The 20,214-nt window shown below is 46.6% G+C and overlaps 2 protein-coding genes across 2 annotated transcripts in view; one reads left to right on the top strand and one right to left on the bottom strand.

The window, feature by feature from the left end:
* Window positions 1-2,362, top strand: part of lamp1a (lysosomal associated membrane protein 1a) — a 15,688-nt gene extending 13,326 nt beyond the window's left edge. The window contains exon 9 of the mRNA XM_055930568.1: window positions 1,128-2,362. Coding sequence (XP_055786543.1) covers window positions 1,128-1,267 — 140 coding nt within the window. The 3' untranslated portion in view covers window positions 1,268-2,362. The remainder of the gene's footprint in view (window positions 1-1,127) is intronic.
* Window positions 2,363-2,485: 123 nt separating this feature from the next.
* grtp1a (growth hormone regulated TBC protein 1a) lies at window positions 2,486-19,947 on the bottom strand. Its single transcript, XM_055930588.1, has 8 exons — window positions 19,153-19,947; window positions 17,416-17,567; window positions 16,374-16,541; window positions 15,413-15,537; window positions 6,040-6,136; window positions 5,487-5,659; window positions 3,858-4,043; window positions 2,486-3,550 (listed from the first exon to the last, which is right to left on the bottom strand). The coding sequence occupies exons 1-8, from the start codon at window positions 19,263-19,265 to the stop codon at window positions 3,458-3,460; spliced, it is 1,107 nt and encodes a 368-aa protein (XP_055786563.1). The 5' UTR covers window positions 19,266-19,947; the 3' UTR covers window positions 2,486-3,457.
* Between the last annotated feature and the right edge of the window lie 267 nt (window positions 19,948-20,214).

Raw genomic sequence — 20,214 nt, 5'->3', positions numbered from 1 at the left:
CCCTTTCATATGATCTATCCATCTCTCCTCTCTCTCTCTCTACCCTTTCATATGATCTATCCATCTCTCCTCTCTCTCTCTACCCTTTCATATGATCTATCCATCTCTCCTCTCTCTCTCTCTCTACCCTTTCATATGATCTATCCATCTCTCCTCTCTCTCTCTCTCTACCCTTTCATATGATCTATCCATCTCTCCTCTCTCTCTCTCTCTACCCTTTCATATGATCTATCCATCTCTCCTCTCTCTCTCTCTCTACCCTTTCATATGATCTATCCATCTCTCCTCTCTCTCTCTCTCTACCCTTTCATATGATCTATCCATCTCTCCTCTCTCTCTCTCTCTACCCTTTCATATGATCTATCCATCTCTCCTCTCTCTCTCTCTCTACCCTTTCATATGATCTATCCATCTCTCCTCTCTCTCTCTCTCTACCCTTTCATATGATCTATCCATCTCTCCTCTCTCTCTCTCTCTACCCTTTCATATGATCTATCCATCTCTCCTCTCTCTCTCTCTCTACCCTTTCATATGATCTATCCATCTCTCCTCTCTCTCTCTCTCTACCCTTTCATATGATCTATCCATCTCTCCTCTCTCTCTCTCTCTACCCTTTCATATGATCTATCCATCTCTCCTCTCTCTCTCTCTCTACCCTTTCATATGATCTATCCATCTCTCCTCTCTCTCTCTCTCTACCCTTTCATATGATCTATCCATCTCTCCTCTCTCTCTACCCTTTCATATGATCTATCCATCTCTCCTCTCTCTCTACCCTTTCATATGATCTATCCATCTCTCCTCTCTCTCTCTCTCTACCCTTTCATATGATCTATCCATCTCTCCTCTCTCTCTCTCTCTACCCTTTCATATGATCTATCCATCTCTCTCCTCTCTCTCTCTCTACCCTTTCATATGATCTATCCATCTCTCCTCTCTCTCTCTCTACCCTTTCATATGATCTATCCATCTCTCCTCTCTACACTTTGTCATTGTGTTCTATGGTTGTCCTTGATTAGAAGTTCTCTATTTGTATCAATGACCTTTACATAATTTTTTCTGTTTGTGTTTCTCTCTCCCTCCACATCCCTCCTCTCCCTCCACATCCCTCCTCTCCCTCCCTCTAGCGGATGAGTGCCAGTTGGATCAGGACAACATGTTGATTCCCATCGTCGTGGGAGCCGCTCTGGCCGGCCTGGTTCTCATCGTTCTCATCGCTTACCTCATCGGCAGGAAGAAGAGCCATGCTGGATACCAGACTATCTGAGAACACTGACACACAACCTTGTGTGTATCAAACGCCACCCTATTCCCTATGTAGTGCACTACTTTTGACCAGAGGTCTATGGGGTAGTGCACTACTTTTGACCAGAGGTCTATGCGGATTCTGGTCAAACTTAGTGCACAATATAGGGAGTCTTTTCAGACAAGACTGCAGAGAGACGGACGCTCCAACTGGACCATGTACAAACCAAGCCCTCTCTGCTGTGTGTGTGTGTGTGTGTGTGTGTGTGTGTGTGTGTGTGTGTGTGTGTGTCCTCTATATATTGTTATTCACAGCAGCTCATCCTCTGCTACCTACTAACAGACTACTGCCTGGTCAAACCTACCATCCCCCTCGTCTCTCTGTCTCTAGCCCATCTCTACTGCAGCTGGCTCAGTATACCTTTTTAGTTCTGATATCATTTCATGTTTGACTTGGGTGGATTCTCGCTTTAATAGGAATTGAAAGATTTCTTTTTTTTTTGTTGCAGTTTTTGTGTAAATTTAAACTGATATTAAATGATATAGTATTCAACTCTTATGGAAGAGTGGGTCTTTCCTAGAACCACGTTTTGTGATGGACTCAACAAGCTTCCCTTCCTTCCTCATCTCCTTTCCTTCAGGACCACCATCTTTTCTATGACATCACCTAGGGAGGTCCGAAGACTCCTGTGGGGGGAAAAAAAGGGAAACTTGAATGTCGAACAACTCCTCTGGTCAGAAATAGTGACTGGATTATCTTGTAGGTCACAAGAACATTTGACAGGCCTTGTGGTGGTGGTTTGACAGGCCTTGTGGTGGTGGTTTGACAGGCCTTGTGGTGGTGGTTTGACAGGCCTTGTGGTGGTGGTTTGACAGGCCTTGTGGTGGTGGTGGGAGTTGTGTTTGCTGCATTTCAAAACAAAGGCTTGTGGACGGTGTTAGACTGAGGTTGTTACATGATGGATGTGTTGAACTGGTGTGAAATATAGTTCAACTCCTCCCATGAGATTGTGTTGATCGATTGTAGCTAGTTGATCTTTTTATTTTTGTAGAGAATGCTTTGATCATGTTTCTATTATGCATCTTGCTAAGGTCAATAAAAGACATTTGAAACTTTCTTCTGCTTCCTGAGTTGAGAATAGATGGGGTTTGTAGTTCCCAGCACTAGAGATTACAGGGACTACAAAAGTATCAGAAAGAACAGAGGGGGGGGGGGGGTGTCACATGATTGTGAAGGAGGAAAGAGTCAGTAGTTTATTTAATAGTGTCTGGTGTACAAAGAATCAGGCTCGTTTCTAGTGCACTACAACGGACACTCGTTCATCTACGACAACGGACCATATGCTTGAAGTCTGCTTCCCAACGTCATCAGTGATCTCATCACTCAGAGGAGAAAAGTGCAGAGTCATAGAATCCAAATCTTGTTCTTAAATAAATGTTTATTCCAGTTAAGATGAGCTTCAGTCAGCAACATGAGTCTCACACGAGTTACATCTCAATTGGCACCCTATTCCCTATATATAGTGCACTACTATAGACCAGGGCCCTATATAGTGCACTACTTTTGTAGGACAAAATGGGATCCTCAGTTAGATGGAGTGTAATGTCTTAACTCTGCTATCTAGCTACATGTGTACATTCAGGTCTACATGAACCAAGACGTCCAGGGCTGGTTAACACCAATGCTGGACTAAACCTCATGTTGAATTCGTGCATCTGTGCAGCCGCCATTTGATGAATGACACCCAGCGACGTCACTCATTAGGTCGACATCAGTCTGGTAACCTCACCGCGTCCACTGCTGTCCGCGCGTCTCGGCCAATCACCTTATTACCAAACCGCATTTGAGCGTATTCCATGTTTTCAAGTCCATTCACGAAATATATTTATTTCATGTAACTTTCATACAGTAATGATAATAGTGTAATAGCCAGAAGGTTTCAATGGCGTCTTTGTTGTTAATTATTGTGATGGGCTCATGTTTAACCAGTACAGCGTACCCCCACAGGATAGTTACTAATTAATTTGTCGGTACTCGTAACACCTTTTCACCCCTAGTAGTCTACATACATGGTAGTCATGCTAAAGAGTACAAAACAGTCTAGGGCACTGTCCCAACAGTGAGGGATAGGATCCGAGGAGACCATTAAGGAGTGTTGGGACCCAGCCCGGAATGTGCAGTGTGTTTGATTGACAGGTCAGGAGGATGGGGTCAGGACTCCTCAGCGATGATGCGTGCTCGACACGTCTCCCGGAGCTTGGTGATTGTTGCCATGGAGAGGCTTCCGGGTTCCGTGAAGATTTTCTAGGAAAGCGGCAAGACAAAGGATTACAGAGGGATGAACAGAGATCATTATGGTGTACACACACACAGTCTTGTACAGCTAACCATGTGGGGACACACAATTTAGTCCCACTCAAAATCCTATTGTCCCTAACTGTAACCTGTACTCTTACACAAATATCTAATTCTAACCTTAACCCTAAACCCCCTAGAAATAGCATTTCACCTCGTGGGGACCAACTAAATGTCCACTTTTTGTTTCTTTGCTAATAGTTAAAACACATCCACACACGTTCATTTCAGTGTGTGTGTGTGTGTGTGTGTATACCTGCATGAAGGTGTGGCAGTCCTCTACATAGGGGCCTCTGGTCATGTGTTTGAAGCTGTCACAGACGTCAGGCAGGGAACCGGCCTGTTGGACCTCAGCCTGCTGGTTCCTTATCAACGTCAGAGCCACACGGAACAGTATCTTAGAACCCTCGTAGAACAGACAGTCCCAGATACGCAGAACCGTCTAAGGACGAGAACCAAGGAGAGAGACGAGAGTCAGGCTTAATGGGCCGCGGGACAGTCAGGCTTAATGGGCCGCGGGACAGTCAGGCTTAATGGGCCGCGGGACAGTCAGGCTTAATGGGCCGCGGGACAGTCAGGCTTAATGGGCCGCGGGACAGTCAGGCTTAATGGGCCGCGGGACAGTCAGGCTTAATGGGCCGCGGGACAGTCAGGCTTAATGGGCCGCGGGACAGTCAGGCTTAATGGGCCGCGGGACAGTCAGGCTTAATGGGCCGCGGGACAGTCAGGCTTAATGGGCCGCGGGACAGTCAGGCTTAATGGGCCGCGGGACAGTCAGGCTTAATGGGCCGCGGGACAGTCAGGCTTAATGGGCCGCGGGACAGTCAGGCTTAATGGGCCGCAGGACAGTCAGGCTTAATGGGCCGCAGGACAGTCAGGCTTAATGGGCCGCAGGACAGTCAGGCTTAATGGGCCGCAGGACAGTCAGGCTTAATGGGCCGCAGGACAGTCAGGCTTAATGGGCAGCAGGACAGTCAGGCTTAATGGGCAGCAGGACAGTCAGGTTTAATGTTGTGGGGCTGAGTACCCATTCTGCCCTGTAAACCTGATTCAGTCCTGTTGAGGGGCTGAGTTCCCATTCTGCCCTGTAAACCTGATTCAGTCCTGTTGTGGGGCTGAGTTCCCATTCTGCCCTGTAAACCTGATTCAGTCCTGTTGTGGGGCTGAGTTCCCATTCTGCCCTGTAAACCTGATTCAATCCTGTTGTGGGGCTGAGTTCCCATTCTGCCCTGTAAACCTGATTCAGTCCTGTTGTGGGGCTGAGTTCCCATTCTGCCCTGTAAACCTGATTCAGTCCTGTTATGGGGCTGAGTTCCCATTCTGCCCTGTAAACCTGATTCAGTCCTGTTGTGGGGCTGAGTTCCCATTCTGCCCTGTAAACCTGATTCAATCCTGTTGTGGGGCTGAGTTCCCATTCTGCCCTGTAAACCTGATTCAGTCCTGTTGTGGGGCTGAGGTCCCATTCTGCCCTGTAAACCTGATTCAGTCCTGTTGTGGGGCTGAGTTCCCATTCTGCCCTGTAAACCTGGTTCAGTCCTGTTGTGGGGCTGAGTACCCATTCTGCCCTGTAAACCTGATTCAGTCCTGTTGTGGGGCCGTGCCCCATTCTGCCCTATAAACCTAATTCAGTCCTGTTGTGGGGCCGTGCCCCATTCTGCCCTATAAACCTGGTTCAGTCCTGTTGTGGGGCCGAGTCTCTGATAAAGCTCAGCACTGATAAAACATGAATAGCCCTTCTACAACAGATCACTGACCCAAACCTGACTGGGTGTTTACATGTTCAATAGTTACATCAACTCAGTATTAGTACTCCAACAACAACAAAGATTTGGCCAAAGTTCTCTCCTTGCTTTTCAACGCCCTAGTCCCCCGTCCCCCCCCTCACCTCTACAGGCAGGACGTCTATGTAGAGACAGATGAACCACCTGGAGACCACCAGGGTCCACATGACGTTGTGTTGCCCCATGGCCTGCCACACAACTGGGGCTTTGGTCCTCACAAGCTCCCCTAAAACCTCCTGGTCCATCTTCAGACCCAGCATGGCTGGGGAGTAATAGTCTGGACAGGAGACAGACAGGACACGCAACTTAGTATCAACAGTCCCTTTCATTACACTGTTGGTTTTTTACTGTCGTCAAGGGACAGTGCACACACACACACACACACACACACACACCTCAAAGATATGAGCCCTGAACACAGTGACGAATGTGATCTCAGATCAAATCCACCTGTTTGTCAGAGTGGAGCCTGACTATGCCAGAACAGGAAGTGAGGTAGTGAGCTGGGGCGTGATGTAATTTCCTGTGTGACACCATAGGATTACCCCCTCCCTCCCCTCCGTGTGACGTGGGTCTTAACGAGGCTCAAGACCATGTGACCTCCGCTGGGTTATACATAGACCCACGACAGGGAGAGAGCTGCTGTACCTCACACACCTGGTAGTATCCTGCCTAGTAGAGCGTCCATCAGCCAGAATGATTTCTCCTCATCTTTAGTGATGATGATGAGGTACCCAGCGATGAAGTTCATGCCCTGAAGACAAGACAGTTATTAGATACATATGAATATTACATTTCAGCCACAATAAATTGTTAATAGTTTTGCAACAGTGTTTTCAAGATGTTGTTGTCTGTAGGTTGTAGACATCCTCTCCTTGACAGCTTAGTGAGGGGCACAACCCATTCTAATTCAACAGCCCTCTCCCTTTGCCTGGCCAGCCCATTCTAATTCAACAGCCCTCTCCCTTTGCCTGGCCAACCCATTCTAATTCAACAGCCCTCTCCCTTTGCCTGGCCAACCCATTCTAATTCAACAGCCCTCTCCCTTTGCCTGGCCAACCCATTCTAATTCAACAGCCCTCTCCCTTTGCCTGGCCAATACATTCTAATTCAACAGCCCTCTCCCTTTGCCTGGCCAATACATTCTAATTCAACAGCCCTCTCCCTTTGCCTGGCCAATACATTCTAATTCAACAGCCCTCTCTCTCTCCCTTTGCCTGGCTAATACATTCTAATTCAACAGCCCTCTCCCTTTGCCTGGCCAATACATTCTAATTCAACAGCCCTCTCCCTTTGCCTGGCCAACCCATTCTAATTCAACAGCCCTCTCCCTTTGCCTGGCCAACCCATTCTAATTCAACAGCCCTCTCCCTTTGCCTGGCCAACCCATTCTAATTCAACAGCCCTCTCCCTTTGCCTGGCCAACACATTCTAATTCAACAGCCCTCTCCCTTTGCCTGGCCAACCCATTCTAATTCAACAGCCCTCTCCCTTTGCCTGGCCAACCCATTCTAATTCAACAGCCCTCTCCCTTTGCCTGGCCAACCCATTCTAATTCAACAGCCCTCTCCCTTTGCCTGGCCAACCCATTCTAATTCAACAGCCCTCTCCCTTTGCCTGGCCAACCCATTCTAATTCAACAGCCCTCTCCCTTTGCCTGGCCAACCCATTCTAATACTACAGCCCTCTCCCTTTGCCTGGACAACACATTCTAATTCAACAGCCCTCTCCCTTTGCCTGGCCAACCCATTCTAATTCAACAGCCCTCTCCCTTTGCCTGGCCAACCCATTCTAATTCAACAGCCCTCTCCCTTTGCCTGGCCAACCCATTCTAATTCAACAGCCCTCTCCCTTTGCCTGGCCAACCCATTCTAATTCAACAGCCCTCTCCCTTTGCCTGGCCAACCCATTCTAATTCAACAGCCCTCTCCCTTTGCCTGGCCAACCCATTCTAATTCAACAGCCCTCTCTCTCCCTCTCCCTTTGCCTGGCCAACCCATTCTAATTCAACAGCCCTCTCCCTTTGCCTGGCCAACCCATTCTAATTCAACAGCCCTCTCCCTTTGCCTGGCCAACCCATTCTAATTCAACAGCCCTCTCCCTTTGCCTGGCCAATACATTCTAATTCAACAGCCCTCTCTCTCTCAACTTGCATGGCTAATACATTCTAATTCATCCGCCCTCTCTCTCTCCCTTTGCCTGGCCAATACATTCTAATTCAACAGCCCTCTCTCTCCCTTTGCCTGGCCAACCCATTCTAATTCAACAGCCCTCTCTCTCTAACTTTGCCTGGCCAACCCATTCTAATTCAACAGCCCTCTCTCTCTAACTTTGCCTGGCCAACCCATTCTAATTCAACAGCCCTCTCTCTCTAACTTTGCCTGGCCAACCCATTCTAATTCAACAGCCCTCTCTCTCCCTTTGCCTGGCCAACCCATTCTAATTCAACAGCCCTCTCTCTCCCTTTGCCTGGCCAACCCATTCTAATTCAACAGCCCTCTCTCTCCCTCTCCCTTTGCCTGGCCAACCCATTCTAATTCAACAGCCCTCTCTCTCCCTCTCCCTTTGCCTGGCCAACCCATTCTAATTCAACAGCCCTCTCTCTCCCTCTCCCTTTGCCTGGCCAATACATTCTAATTCAACAGCCCTCTCTCTCCCTTTGCCTGGCCAACCCATTCTAATTCAACAGCCCTCTCTCTCCCTCTCCCTTTGCCTGGCAAACCCATTCTAATTCAACAGCCCTCTCTCTCCCTCTCCCTTTGCCTGGCCAATACATTCTAATTCAACAGCCCTCTCTCTCTAACTTTGCCTGGCCAACCCATTCTAATTCAACAGCCCTCTCTCTCCCTTTGCCTGGCCAACCCATTCTAATTCAACAGCCCTCTCTCTCCCTTTGCCTGGCCAACCCATTCTAATTCAACAGCCCTCTCTCTCCCTTTGCCTGGCCAACCCATTCTAATTCAACAGCCCTCTCTCTCCCTTTGCCTGGCCAACCCATTCTAATTCAACAGCCCTCTCTCTCCCTCTCCCTTTGCCTGGCCAACCCATTCTAATTCAACAGCCCTCTCTCTCCCTCTCCCTTTGCCTGCTAATACAGCCTGTTGCTAAGAGGGAGAGAGAACAGGTCTGTGTTCTGGTGAATGAGTTCAAAGAGAGGGAGAGATGAAAAGGTGGACAGAGATACACTAAGCGTCCCAAATGGCTCCCTATTATAGTGCACTACTTTTGACCAGGGCCCATGGTAAAAATACATAGTCTCTAGTAAGTAACTATTGGAAATGATGTGATTAAATGTGTCTTTGATAGTCAAAAAGACAGACTAATAAACAGAAAAGCTGACAATACGAGAGGCAGACAGAGAGGACTGACTGTACACACACCAAACCTTCAGCCATAATGCTGCTTCTTTGCATTGCAAAAGACTGAAAATCTCCCTATCAAATCACACACAACCACACAGTAGCCTTGTCTATTCGACATGCCATTCCAACTATAGAATTCCCATTTAGGAACAAAAGCTGATTGAATGATCGAGGAAGGGTTGAGATTCCTGAAAAGGCTAGCAGGTAATGCCTGGACCAGCCACAGGGGGCACTGAACACGGTGCAGTAGCAGTGAGGGCTGAGAAACAATGGAACAGTGTTTCCCAACTCCAGTCTTCCAGGACCCCCTGATCCAACTCAATCAGGTGTGCTGGTCCAGGGCTACAACAATAAGGTGTACTGTTGGGGGTACTGGAGTTGGGAACCACTGGAGTAGAGGACTGGAGTTGGGAACCACTGGAGTAGAGGACTGGAGTTGGGAACCACTGGAGTAGAGTACTGGAGGTGGGAACCACTGGAGTAGAGGACTGGAGTTGGGAACCACTGGAGTAGAGGACTGGAGTTGGGAACCACTGGAGTAGAGGACTGGAGTTGGGAACCACTGGAGTAGAGGACTGGAGGACTGGAGTTGGGAACCACTGGAGTAGAGGACTGGAGGACTGGAGTTGGGAACCACTGGAGTAGAGGACTGGAGGACTGGAGTTGGGAACCACTGGAGTAGAGGACTGGAGGACTGGAGTTGGGAACCACTGGAGTAGAGGACTGGAGGACTGGAGTTGGGAACCACTGGAGTAGAGTACTGGAGGTGGGAACCACTGGAGTAGAGTACTGGAGGTGGGAACCACTGGAGTAGAGGACTGGAGGTGGGAACCACTGGAGTAGAGGACTGGAGTTGGGAACCACTGGAGTAGAGGACTGGAGTTGGGAACCACTGGAGTAGAGTACTGGAGGACTGGAGTTGGGAACCACTGGAGTAGAGGACTGGAGTTGGGAACCACTGGAGTAGAGGACTGGAGGTGGGAACCACTGGAGTAGAGGACTGGAGTTGGGAACCACTGGAGTAGAGTACTGGAGGACTGGAGTTGGGAACCACTGGAGTAGAGGACTGGAGGACTGGAGTTGGGAACCACTGGAGTAGAGGACTGGAGGACTGGAGTTGGGAACCACTGGAGTAGAGGACTGGAGTTGGGAACCACTGGAGTAGAGCGGTAAAAGGTGACTGAGCCTGTAAAGTGGAATCTGAAGCTGCCTGTGGGCTCTGGTCTAAAGTAGTGCACTATATAGGGTATAGGGCCCTGGTCTAAAGTAGTGCACTATATAGGGTATAGGGCCCTGGTCTAAAGTAGTGCACTATATAAGGTATAGGGCCCTGGTCTAAAGTAGTGCACTATATAAGGTATAGGGCCCTGGTCTAAAGTAGTGCACTATATAGGGTATAGGGCCCTGGTCTAAAGTAGTGCACTATATAAGGTATAGGGCCCTGGTCTAAAGTAGTGCACTATATAAGGGATTACCAAGTGGGCTTAGCAGTTCAGACGTATTTTTCCGTGTTGTCGTGTCGTGTCCTGTATATATATATATTTACACCTTTTCTTCACATATCTTTTATTTATTTTATTATCCAAGAACTCAACTACAAAAGCTTCCCTGCAAAAGCTTTCCTGCAACCCGCTTCACCAATTACAATAAGTACTATTTACCTCAATCTGAAATCCATCGTGGAAGATAGCCAGGGGCTAAATCAGAAGCTAGCCTGAAAGCTAATCCAGAAGCTACTCCGATAGCTAGCCAGAAGCTAATCTGTAGCTGCCCCGAAATTAGCCGGTTTGCTGGCTAGCGTTGGTGTTTCAGCTGCCCACGTTTTGCGGTCATCAGCTATTCCTCTAGCTCGATAATCTACCGGCACTTTTGTGCAACGCGACTCGGACCGGAGCATTCCGGGACTTTTTTCTCTCTCAGTTTCCCCGGATTCCAACCGCAGCCTCTGGACACTTGCACCTTGATTTCGCAGCTAGCTAGCTGCATACCGTGTGACTATTGGCTTACGTCGACCCCGGAGCTAACTCAAATCATGCTGGAGCTAGCCAGCTGAGGAGTTCCATCACCATCCGGACCCGTTTCTTTGTTGCTGCTGCAGATACGGAACCCCACCGGGCCTTCACGACTGACTGCCGACGTTATCTGCCCGAGGGATTTATCCAACCGGCACCTCCGTCCCGGCGTTACCTGAACGCTCATCTGAGGCCCGCTAATCGTTAGCTGTCTTATCGGCTGCTATCTGAACAAAACCCCACTACACGGAACCTACCGACGGAAACGCACGAGGTATCTACAAACAGACCTCCATCCTATGCTGCTACCGATAGCCATATACCCGGCCAGCTGTCTGGATCGCCACGACCCCAACCAACCTCTACTCACTGGACCCTTATTTATCACTCGATTAAGCTTGCCTCTCCTTAATGTAAATATGCCTTGTCCATTGCTGTTCTGGTTAGTGTTTATTGGCTTATTTCACTGTAGAGATTCTAGCCCTGCTCTCTATACCATATCCAACCCTGCAGTTCCACCACCCACATATGCGATGACATCACCTGGTTTCAATGATGTTGAAGATCTCTCTCATCATCACTCAATACCTAGGTTTACCTCCACTGTATTCACATCCTACCATACCTTTGTCTGTACATTATTCCTTTAAACTATTTTATCGCCCCCAGAAACTTCCTTTTACTCTCTGCTCTGGTAGCTCTAGGCGACCAATTCTCATAGCTTTTAGCCGTACCATTATCCTACTTCTCCTCTGTTCCTCTGGTGATGTAGAGGTGAATCCAGGCCCTGCAGTACCTGGCTCCACTCCTATTCCCCAGGCGCTCTCTTTTGATGACTTCTGTAACCGTAATAGCCTTGGCTTCATGCATGTTAACATTAGGAGCATCCTCCCTAAGTTTGTTTTGTTCACTGCTTTAGCACACTCTACCAACCCGGATGTTTTAGCCGTGTCTGAATCCTGGCTTAGAAAGACCACCAAAAATTCAGACATTTTTATCCCCAATTACAATATTTTCAGACAAGATAGAACGGCCAAAGGGGGCGGTGTTGCAATCTACTGCAAAGACTGCCTGCAGAGTTCTGTTATACTATCCAGGTCTGTTCCCAAACAATTTGAACTTCTACTTTTAAAAATCCACCTCTCTAAAAACAAGTCTCTCACCGTTGCCGCCTGCTATAGACCACCCTCTGCCCCCAGCTGTGCTCTGGACACTATATGTGAACTGATTGCCCCCCATCTATCTTCAGAGCTCGTGCTGCTAGGCGACCTAAATTTGAACATGCTCAACACCCCAGCCACCCTACAATCTAAGCTTGATGCCCTCAATCTCACACAAATTATTAATGAACCTACCAGGTACCACCCCAATTCCGTAAACACGGGTACCCTCATAGATATCATCCTAACAAACTTGCCCTCCAAATACACCTCTGCTGTTTTTAACCAAGATCTCAGCGATCACTGCCTCATTGCCTGCATCCGTAATGGGTCAGCGGTCAAACGACCTCCACTCATCACTGTCAAACGCTCCCTGAAACACTTCAGCGAGCAGGCCTTCCTAATTGACCTGGCCGGGGTATCCTGGAAGGATATTGATCTCATCCCGTCAGTAGAGGATGCCTGGTCATTTTTTAAAAATGCCTTCCTCACCATCTTGAATAAGCATGCCCCATTCAAGAAATTTAGAACCAGGAACAGATATAGCCCTTGGTTCTCTCCTGACCTGACTGCCCTTAACCAACAGAAAAACATCCTATGGCGTTCTGCATTAGCATCGAACAGCCCCCGTGATATGCAACTTTTCAGGGAAGCCAGAAACCAATATACACAGGCAGTTAGAACAGCCAAGGCTAGCTTTTTCAAGCAGAAATTTGCTTCCTGCAACACAAATTCAAAAAAGTTCTGGGACACCGTAAAGTCCATGGAGAATAAGAACACCTCCTCCCAGCTTCCAACCGCCCTGAAGATAGGAAACACTGTCACCACCGACAAATCCACTATAATTGAGAATTTCAATAAGCATTTTTCTACGGCTGGCCATGCTTTCCACCTGGCTACCCCTACCCGGGACAACAGCACTGCCCTCCCCTCTGCTACTCGCCCAAGCCTTCCCCATTTCTCTTTCTCCCAAATACAGTCAGCTGATGTTCTTAATGAGCTGCAAAATCTGGACCCTTACAAATCAGCCGGGCTAGATAATCTGGACCCTTTCTTTCTAAAACTATCTGCTGAAATTGTTGCCACCCCTATTACTAGCCTCTTCAACCTCTCTTTCGTGTCGTCTGAGATCCCCAAAGATTGGAAAGCAGCTGCGGTTATCCCCCTCTTCAAAGGGGGGGACACCCTTGACCCTAACTGCTACAGACCTATATCTATCCTACCCTGCCTTTCTAAGGTCTTCGAAAGCCAAGTCAACAAACAGATTACCGACCATTTCGAATCACACCACACCTTCTCCGCTATGCAATCTGGTTTCAGAGCTGGTCATGGGTGCACCTCAGCCACGCTCAAGGTCATAAACGATATCGTAACCGCCATCGATAGGAAACAATACTGTGCAGCCGTATTCATTGACCTGGCCAAGGCTTTTGACTCTGTCAATCACCACATCCTCATTGGCAGACTCGACAGCCTTGGTTTCTCTAATGATTGCCTCGCCTGGTTCACCAACTACTTCTCTGATCGAGTTCAGTGTGTCAAATCGGAGGGTCTGTTGTCCGGGCCTCTGGCAGTCTCTATGGGGGTGCCACAGGGTTCAATTCTTGGACCGACTCTCTTCTCTGTTTACATCAATGATGTCGCTCTTGCTGCTGGTGATTCTCTGATCCACCTCTACGCAGACGACACTATTCTGTATACTTCTGGCCCTTCTTTTGACACTGTGTTAACAACCCTCCAGGCGAGCTTCAATGCCATACAACTCTCCTTCCGTGGCCTCCAACTGCTCTTAAATACAAGTAAAACCAAATGCATGCTCTTCAACCGATCGCTGCCTGCTCCTGCCCGCCTGTCCAACATCACTACTTTGGACGGCTCTGACTTAGAATATGTGGACAACTACAAATACCTAGGTGTCTGGTTAGACTGTAAACTCTCCTTCCAGACCCACATCAAACATCTCCAATCCAAAGTCAAATCTAGAATTGGCTTCCTATTCCGCAACAAAGCATCCTTTACTCATGCTGCCAAACATACCCTTGTAAAACTGACCATCCTACCAATCCTCGACTTCGGTGATGTCATTTACAAAATAGCCTCCAAAACCCTACTCAATAAATTGGATGCAGTCTATCACAGTGCCATCCGTTTTGTCACCAAAGCCCCATATACTACCCACCACTGCGACCTGTACACTCTCGTTGGCTGGCCCTCGCTTCATACTCGTCGCCAAACCCATTGGTTCCAGGTCATCTACAAGACCCTGCTAGGTAAAGTCCCCCCTTATCTCAGCTCGCTGGTCACCATAGCAGCACCTACCCGTAGCACGCGCTCCAGCAGGTATATCTCTCTAGTCACCCCCAAAACCAATTCTTCCTTTGGACGCCTCTCCTTCCAGTTCTCTGCTGCCAATGACTGGAACGAACTACAAAAATCTCTGAAACTGGAAACACCTATCTCCCTCACTAGCTTTAAGCACCAGCTGTCAGAGCAGCTCATAGATTACTGCACCTGTACATAACCCATCTACAATTTAGCCCAAACAACTACCTCTTTACCTACTGTATTTATTTATTAATTTATTTTGCTCCTTTGCACCCCATTATTTCTGTCTCTACTTTGCACTTTCTTCCAATGCAAACCAACCATTCCAGTGTTTTTTTTAGTTTTTATTTTACTTGCTGTGTTGTACTCACTTCGCCTCCATGGCCTTTTTATATTTTTATTTATTTATACATATATCTGTTTGCCTTCACCTCCCTTATCTCACCTCACTTGCTCACATTGTATATAGACTTATTTTTTTTCTATTTTTTTTTTTTTTTTCACTGTATTATTGACTATATGTTTGTTTTTACTCCATGTGTAACTATGTGTTGTTGTATGTGTCGAACTGCTTTGCTTTATCTTGGCCAGGTCGCAATTGTAAATGAGAACGTGTTCTCAATTTGCCTACCTGGTTAAATAAAGGTTAAATAAAAATAAAATAAATAAATAGGGCCCTGGTCTAAAGTAGTGCACTATATAGGGTATAGGGCCCTGGTCTAAAGTAGTGCACTATATAGGGTATAGGTCCCTGGTCTAAAGTAGTGCACTATATAAGGTATAGGGCCCTGGTCTAAAGTAGTGCACTATATAGGGTATAGGGCCCTGGTCTAAAGTAGTGCACTATATAAGGTATAGGGCCCTGGTCTAAAGTAGTGCACTATATAAGGGATAGGGCCCTGGTCTAAAGTAGTGCACTATATAGGGTATAGGGCCCTGGTCTAAAGTAGTGCACTATATAAGGGATAGGGCCCTGGTCTAAAGTAGTGCACTATATAGGGTATAGGGCCCTGGTCTAAAGTAGTGCACTATATAGGGTATAGGGCCCTGGTCTAAAGTAGTGCACTATATAGGGTATAGGGCCCTGGTCTAAAGTAGTGCACTATATAGGGAATAGGGTGCCATTTGGGATGCAGACAAAGAACCGGCAGGTGTAACAGGGTAAACGTACTTGACAGTAGCCCACAGCTGGGTTGTGGTGTCCGTACGCCAGCAGCACGTTGTACAAGGTTTTCTGGAGACATGGGTTCGACGTCTTGCGGAACTGGACGTTGTCAGGAAATGTTCTGTTCAGGTCTGCCAGGGAGGGAGGGATGGAGGTAGTTAATCACCACCAAAATTAACCTGCTGCCAACTCCACAAACTTCCCTAACCCTTTCAGCTATTTGTCAAAGCCGAGTACATACAGAGAGAAATATCTCAGAGCTCAAGCTCCCGTGTTCAGGTAGATATCAGCTAACCCACGATGAGGTATATCAGCTAACCCACGATGAGGTATATCAGCTAACCCACGATGAGGTATATCAGCTAACCCACGATGAGGTATATCAGCTAACCCACGATGAGGTATATCAGCTAACCCACGATGAGGTATATCAGCTAACCCACGATGAGGTATATCAGCTAACCCACGATGAGGTATATCAGCTAACCCACGATGAGGTATATCAGCTAACCCACGATGAGGTATATCAGCTAACCCACGATGAGGTATATCAGCTAACCCACGATGAGGTATATCAGCTAACCCACGATGATCTATATCAGCTAACCCACGATGATCTATATCAGCTAACCCACGATGATCTATATCAGCTAACCCACGATGATCTATATCAGCTAACCCACGATGATCTATATCAGCTAACCCACGATGATCTATATCAGCTAACCCACGATGATCTATATCAGCTAACCCACGATGATCTATATCAGCTAACCCACGATGATCTATATCAGCTAACCCACGATGATCTATATTAGCTAACCCACGATGATCTATATCAGCTAACCCATGATGATCTATATCAGCTAACCCATGATGATCTATATTAGCTAACCCATGATGATCTATATTAGCTAACCCATGATGATCTATATTAGCTAACCCATGATGAGGTATATTAGCTAACCTGTGCGTATGGAGTCTACCAGCTTGGGGTCGTGCTGTTGCTTCGTAGTGTCCAGTAGAGAGTGATAGTAGCCTGGGTTCTTCTCCAGGTGCTCCTGGGCCCCGCTGGCTGACATCCAGATCAACCCTCGGTGCTCGTTGGGCACGCCCTTACGCACATACCGCTTCACTGTGGGAGTGCTTCATGAGTCAGTTATGCAACTTAAGTCTCTTTTTCACTCTCTCTCACACACACACACACACACACACACACACACACACACACACACACACACACACACACACCCTAGAAGCAGCATGAACAAAAACACTGATTTGACATGAACACCTGCCAAACGTATAAGCTGGAAGTGGAAGCCTAAGTATTGTCCGATTGTTTACTCCAATTGGGGGGGGTGGTAGGGTTAAGGGAAAATAATAAAAACCTTTTTCTTTTTTTAAATAACATATTTACAAATCAAAAATAATAAAATACAATACCAGTCAAAAGTTTGGACACACCTACTCATTCCAGGGTTTCTATTTATTTGTTTTACATTGTAGAATAATAGTGAAGACATCAAAACTATGAAATAACACATATGGAATCATGTCGTAACCCAAAGAAAGTGTCAAACAAATCAAAATATATTTTATATTTGAGATTCTTCAAAGTAGAAAAGTTGAATCTTTGCCTTGAGAACAGCATTGCACACTCTTGGCATTCTCTCAACCAGCCTGGTTAGAGAAGACAATGATTCTACTAGTCAAGACTCAATCTCACAGGCACAAACATGACTCGAGTTGGGCTACCACGGTAACCGTGAACATTTTTGTCTAATCTGTGATATTTTGGCTAAAAGACTTGGGATACAAAAACTCTAATTAAACAAAATACCACATTACTTATTAGATGTATTGTTTTAGAAACATTACAATGCATGCTCATCTGTTTTTTTGTGTTTTGTTGGTGTCATTTTAGACTATTTTTTATTTATTGTCGCTGGTAAAAAAACATCTAAAAAGTTTATTTTATGCTCTGGCTCCGATGAAGTCCCACTCACCCTTGATGCTCTTCTCCAGCCGTCCCCGGCCCTGCAACAGCTTGGACCACCTGATGGACCTCCTGGTGAGCACGGCCAGGTACTCTGACATCAACTCCTCATACGACTCATAGTCAAAGTCCTCCAACCGCTCAAAGCCATACGGGTCCACACTGAAACAGAGTCACAGCCATAGAGTCCACACTGAAACAGAGTCACAGCCATACGGAGTCCACACTGAAACAGAGTCACAGCCATACGGAGTCCACACTGAAACAGAGTCACAGCCATACGGAGTCCACACTGAAACAGAGTCACAGCCATACGGAGTCCACACTGAAACAGTCACAGCCATACGGAGTCCACACTGAAACAGTCACAGCCATACGGAGTCCACACTGAAACAGAGTCACAGCCATACGGAGTCCACACTGAAACAGAGTCACAGCCATACGGGGTCCACACTGAAACAGAGTCACAGCCATACGGAGTCCACACTGAATCAGAGTCACAGCCATACGGAGTCCACACTGAATCAGAGTCACAGCCATACGGAGTCCACACTGAAACAGTCACAGCCATACGGAGTCCACACTGAAACAGTCACAGCCATACGGAGTCTAGCTAGCAGGAGTCAGAAACTAAGTCAATCTAAAGGGGATAGTGAGCGACGAGCGTAGTGAGTAGTAGTAGCATGTTTGGCAGTCTGTTGTTTGCTATGGAATCCGGATAGACTAGTCCTTTATAAGACCAGACACATTCTCCATTCAGCAGGATTGTTTTTTCCAGGGGACTAGATTTAATAAGAGCTTAGAGCAATGACATCATGTGGATTAGTGACCTAATGGTATTTTCCCACTTGTAGCTGGGTGAATACTGAAAGGTGGTTGAGTAAGACCACACTATGGAAAGGAGGAGACGAAAGGAAGGAGGAGGAGAGGAAGAATGAGCCCTGAGAGACAACCAAGGTTATTATAGTAAACTAAATCATGAAAAAAAGTTTGACAAACTAAAAAACGATTATATTTTACTTCAAAACAAACGAGTATAAATAAAACATATATTTTTAAATCATGATGTATGTTTTAACTTATAGAAATAGAAAGGAATATAAAAACACTAAACTATAATAACCTTGGGGGCCACAATGTGTACCCTATCACGTAGAACGATACAACCTAAAGAAAACGTCAGTGAACTTCAACAAAGCGTTGCACCGAGAAGAAGTATGTAGCCTAGGCCTAATGTTTTGGTTGGGAACTTTCCTAGCCTGCAACGTTCATCGATTGCACTGTGTTTCAATGTTCACAACAGCGGAGGACTCCTGTGCATAGCACAACACGTGACTAGCTACTAAAACGTGTGTAATCTCGATGGTGGGGGACGAGGTGTCGGGTGGAGGTTGTGAGGCAGCTTGGAATAGTGCACATGCCATTACGAAGGACTGAGTCCAACGGTCCTCGCATTCTCAACACATCCACTTAGCTTGCTATCTACTGTATGAGGTAGCCTTGCAAAACACAAGTACAACCAACACCTGCCATGGTTTGTCGTTAGCCAGATTGACTAGCTAGCGTTGGCCATTTTTTTTACATAACTCTCCCTAAAAGTTGTTTTAACTTTTGTGTAACGCTAAGAACATTTAATTGTCAGGTGTATGGTGGTAGGGACGGGCAAAAAATATGCGAAGCTTCGTAGCCAGCTAACGTTAGTTTGTTAAATTGTCATGTAAATTTTGCTGGCTATAAGAGTGGCTACCTGTGCACTCTCTCTTTAGCGCTGCTGCCACTGGGAGGAGAGTTGATAGTTGAGTTCAGGCTCCGAAGTTGCGGCGAGCGAGCCCTGTTCGCTTTGTTGTTTTTCTTTTCCATGAGTGAACCCAAATATATTCCAAATATGCCGTGGAAATATGGCCTAAACGTTTGGTTAATTGCAGTAGGCTATTCTGTAGTCCAAAAGTTGAAACGATATCGCAGTTTTCTCCATGAAGCGAGTCCCGCAACTGCAAATCCCAGGCGTGGACTCGGATGCCGATCAGGGACAGTCGAAGAGTCACTCGATGTCCCAAACAGTCAAACAACGGGGAGTTGTATTGACCCACCCGAGGCACAAGCTAATTTAGCTGGAACAGGAGAGTAAAGTGTATCGATCTTTCATCCTATCTGGAAGAGAGAAACCCGTTTATGCACCTGGATTTTTGACTTTGGTGGCTGGAACTGGAGAACAATCGCAACCTGGTAACAACAATGTTAAACGCGATCGGCTGACTCCACAGCGTCTCGAAACATGGTCCATCATTAATAAATATATTGAAATGTCTACGATTTCGCCGGGTGGTTTCTTCCCATGTTTTCCAAGGTAGAACGCCTGACTGTGCGTGAGCTCCGCTTAGCCTCGGGGCACATGTCAATCAAGCATGAGCGGGAAATAGAACCGCCCTCTCATAAATATTCTAGGTACGCAACTCCAAAACGATCAGCGATGAAATAATTAATAACCTATTCAATTATATATAATCACATCTAATTTTCTTAAATTAATCTTCGTAATATACTTGGTTTACAAAATGTCCACAATGCACGTCATGATAACGGAATGGGGAAACCCTTCTGATGCTTACCTTTAGCCACTCCCCCTGACAGGTGATTTTTACAGTAGATGACTTCATGCATCACACATGCCTTGTAAAAAAATCAATGTTACATTTCTAAAATTAATATTTGAAGTAGCGACAACTTCAAATTAATATTAATCTAAGGACTTTAAGGACATATCCAGCAGCATACCACCCTGCATACCACTGCTGGCTTGCTTCTGAAG

The sequence above is a fragment of the Salvelinus fontinalis genome, chromosome 7 (genome assembly GCF_029448725.1).
Source record: "Salvelinus fontinalis isolate EN_2023a chromosome 7, ASM2944872v1, whole genome shotgun sequence".
Classification (NCBI taxonomy): Eukaryota; Metazoa; Chordata; class Actinopteri; order Salmoniformes; family Salmonidae; genus Salvelinus; species Salvelinus fontinalis.
This window is presented reverse-complemented; position numbering and strand designations above follow the sequence as displayed.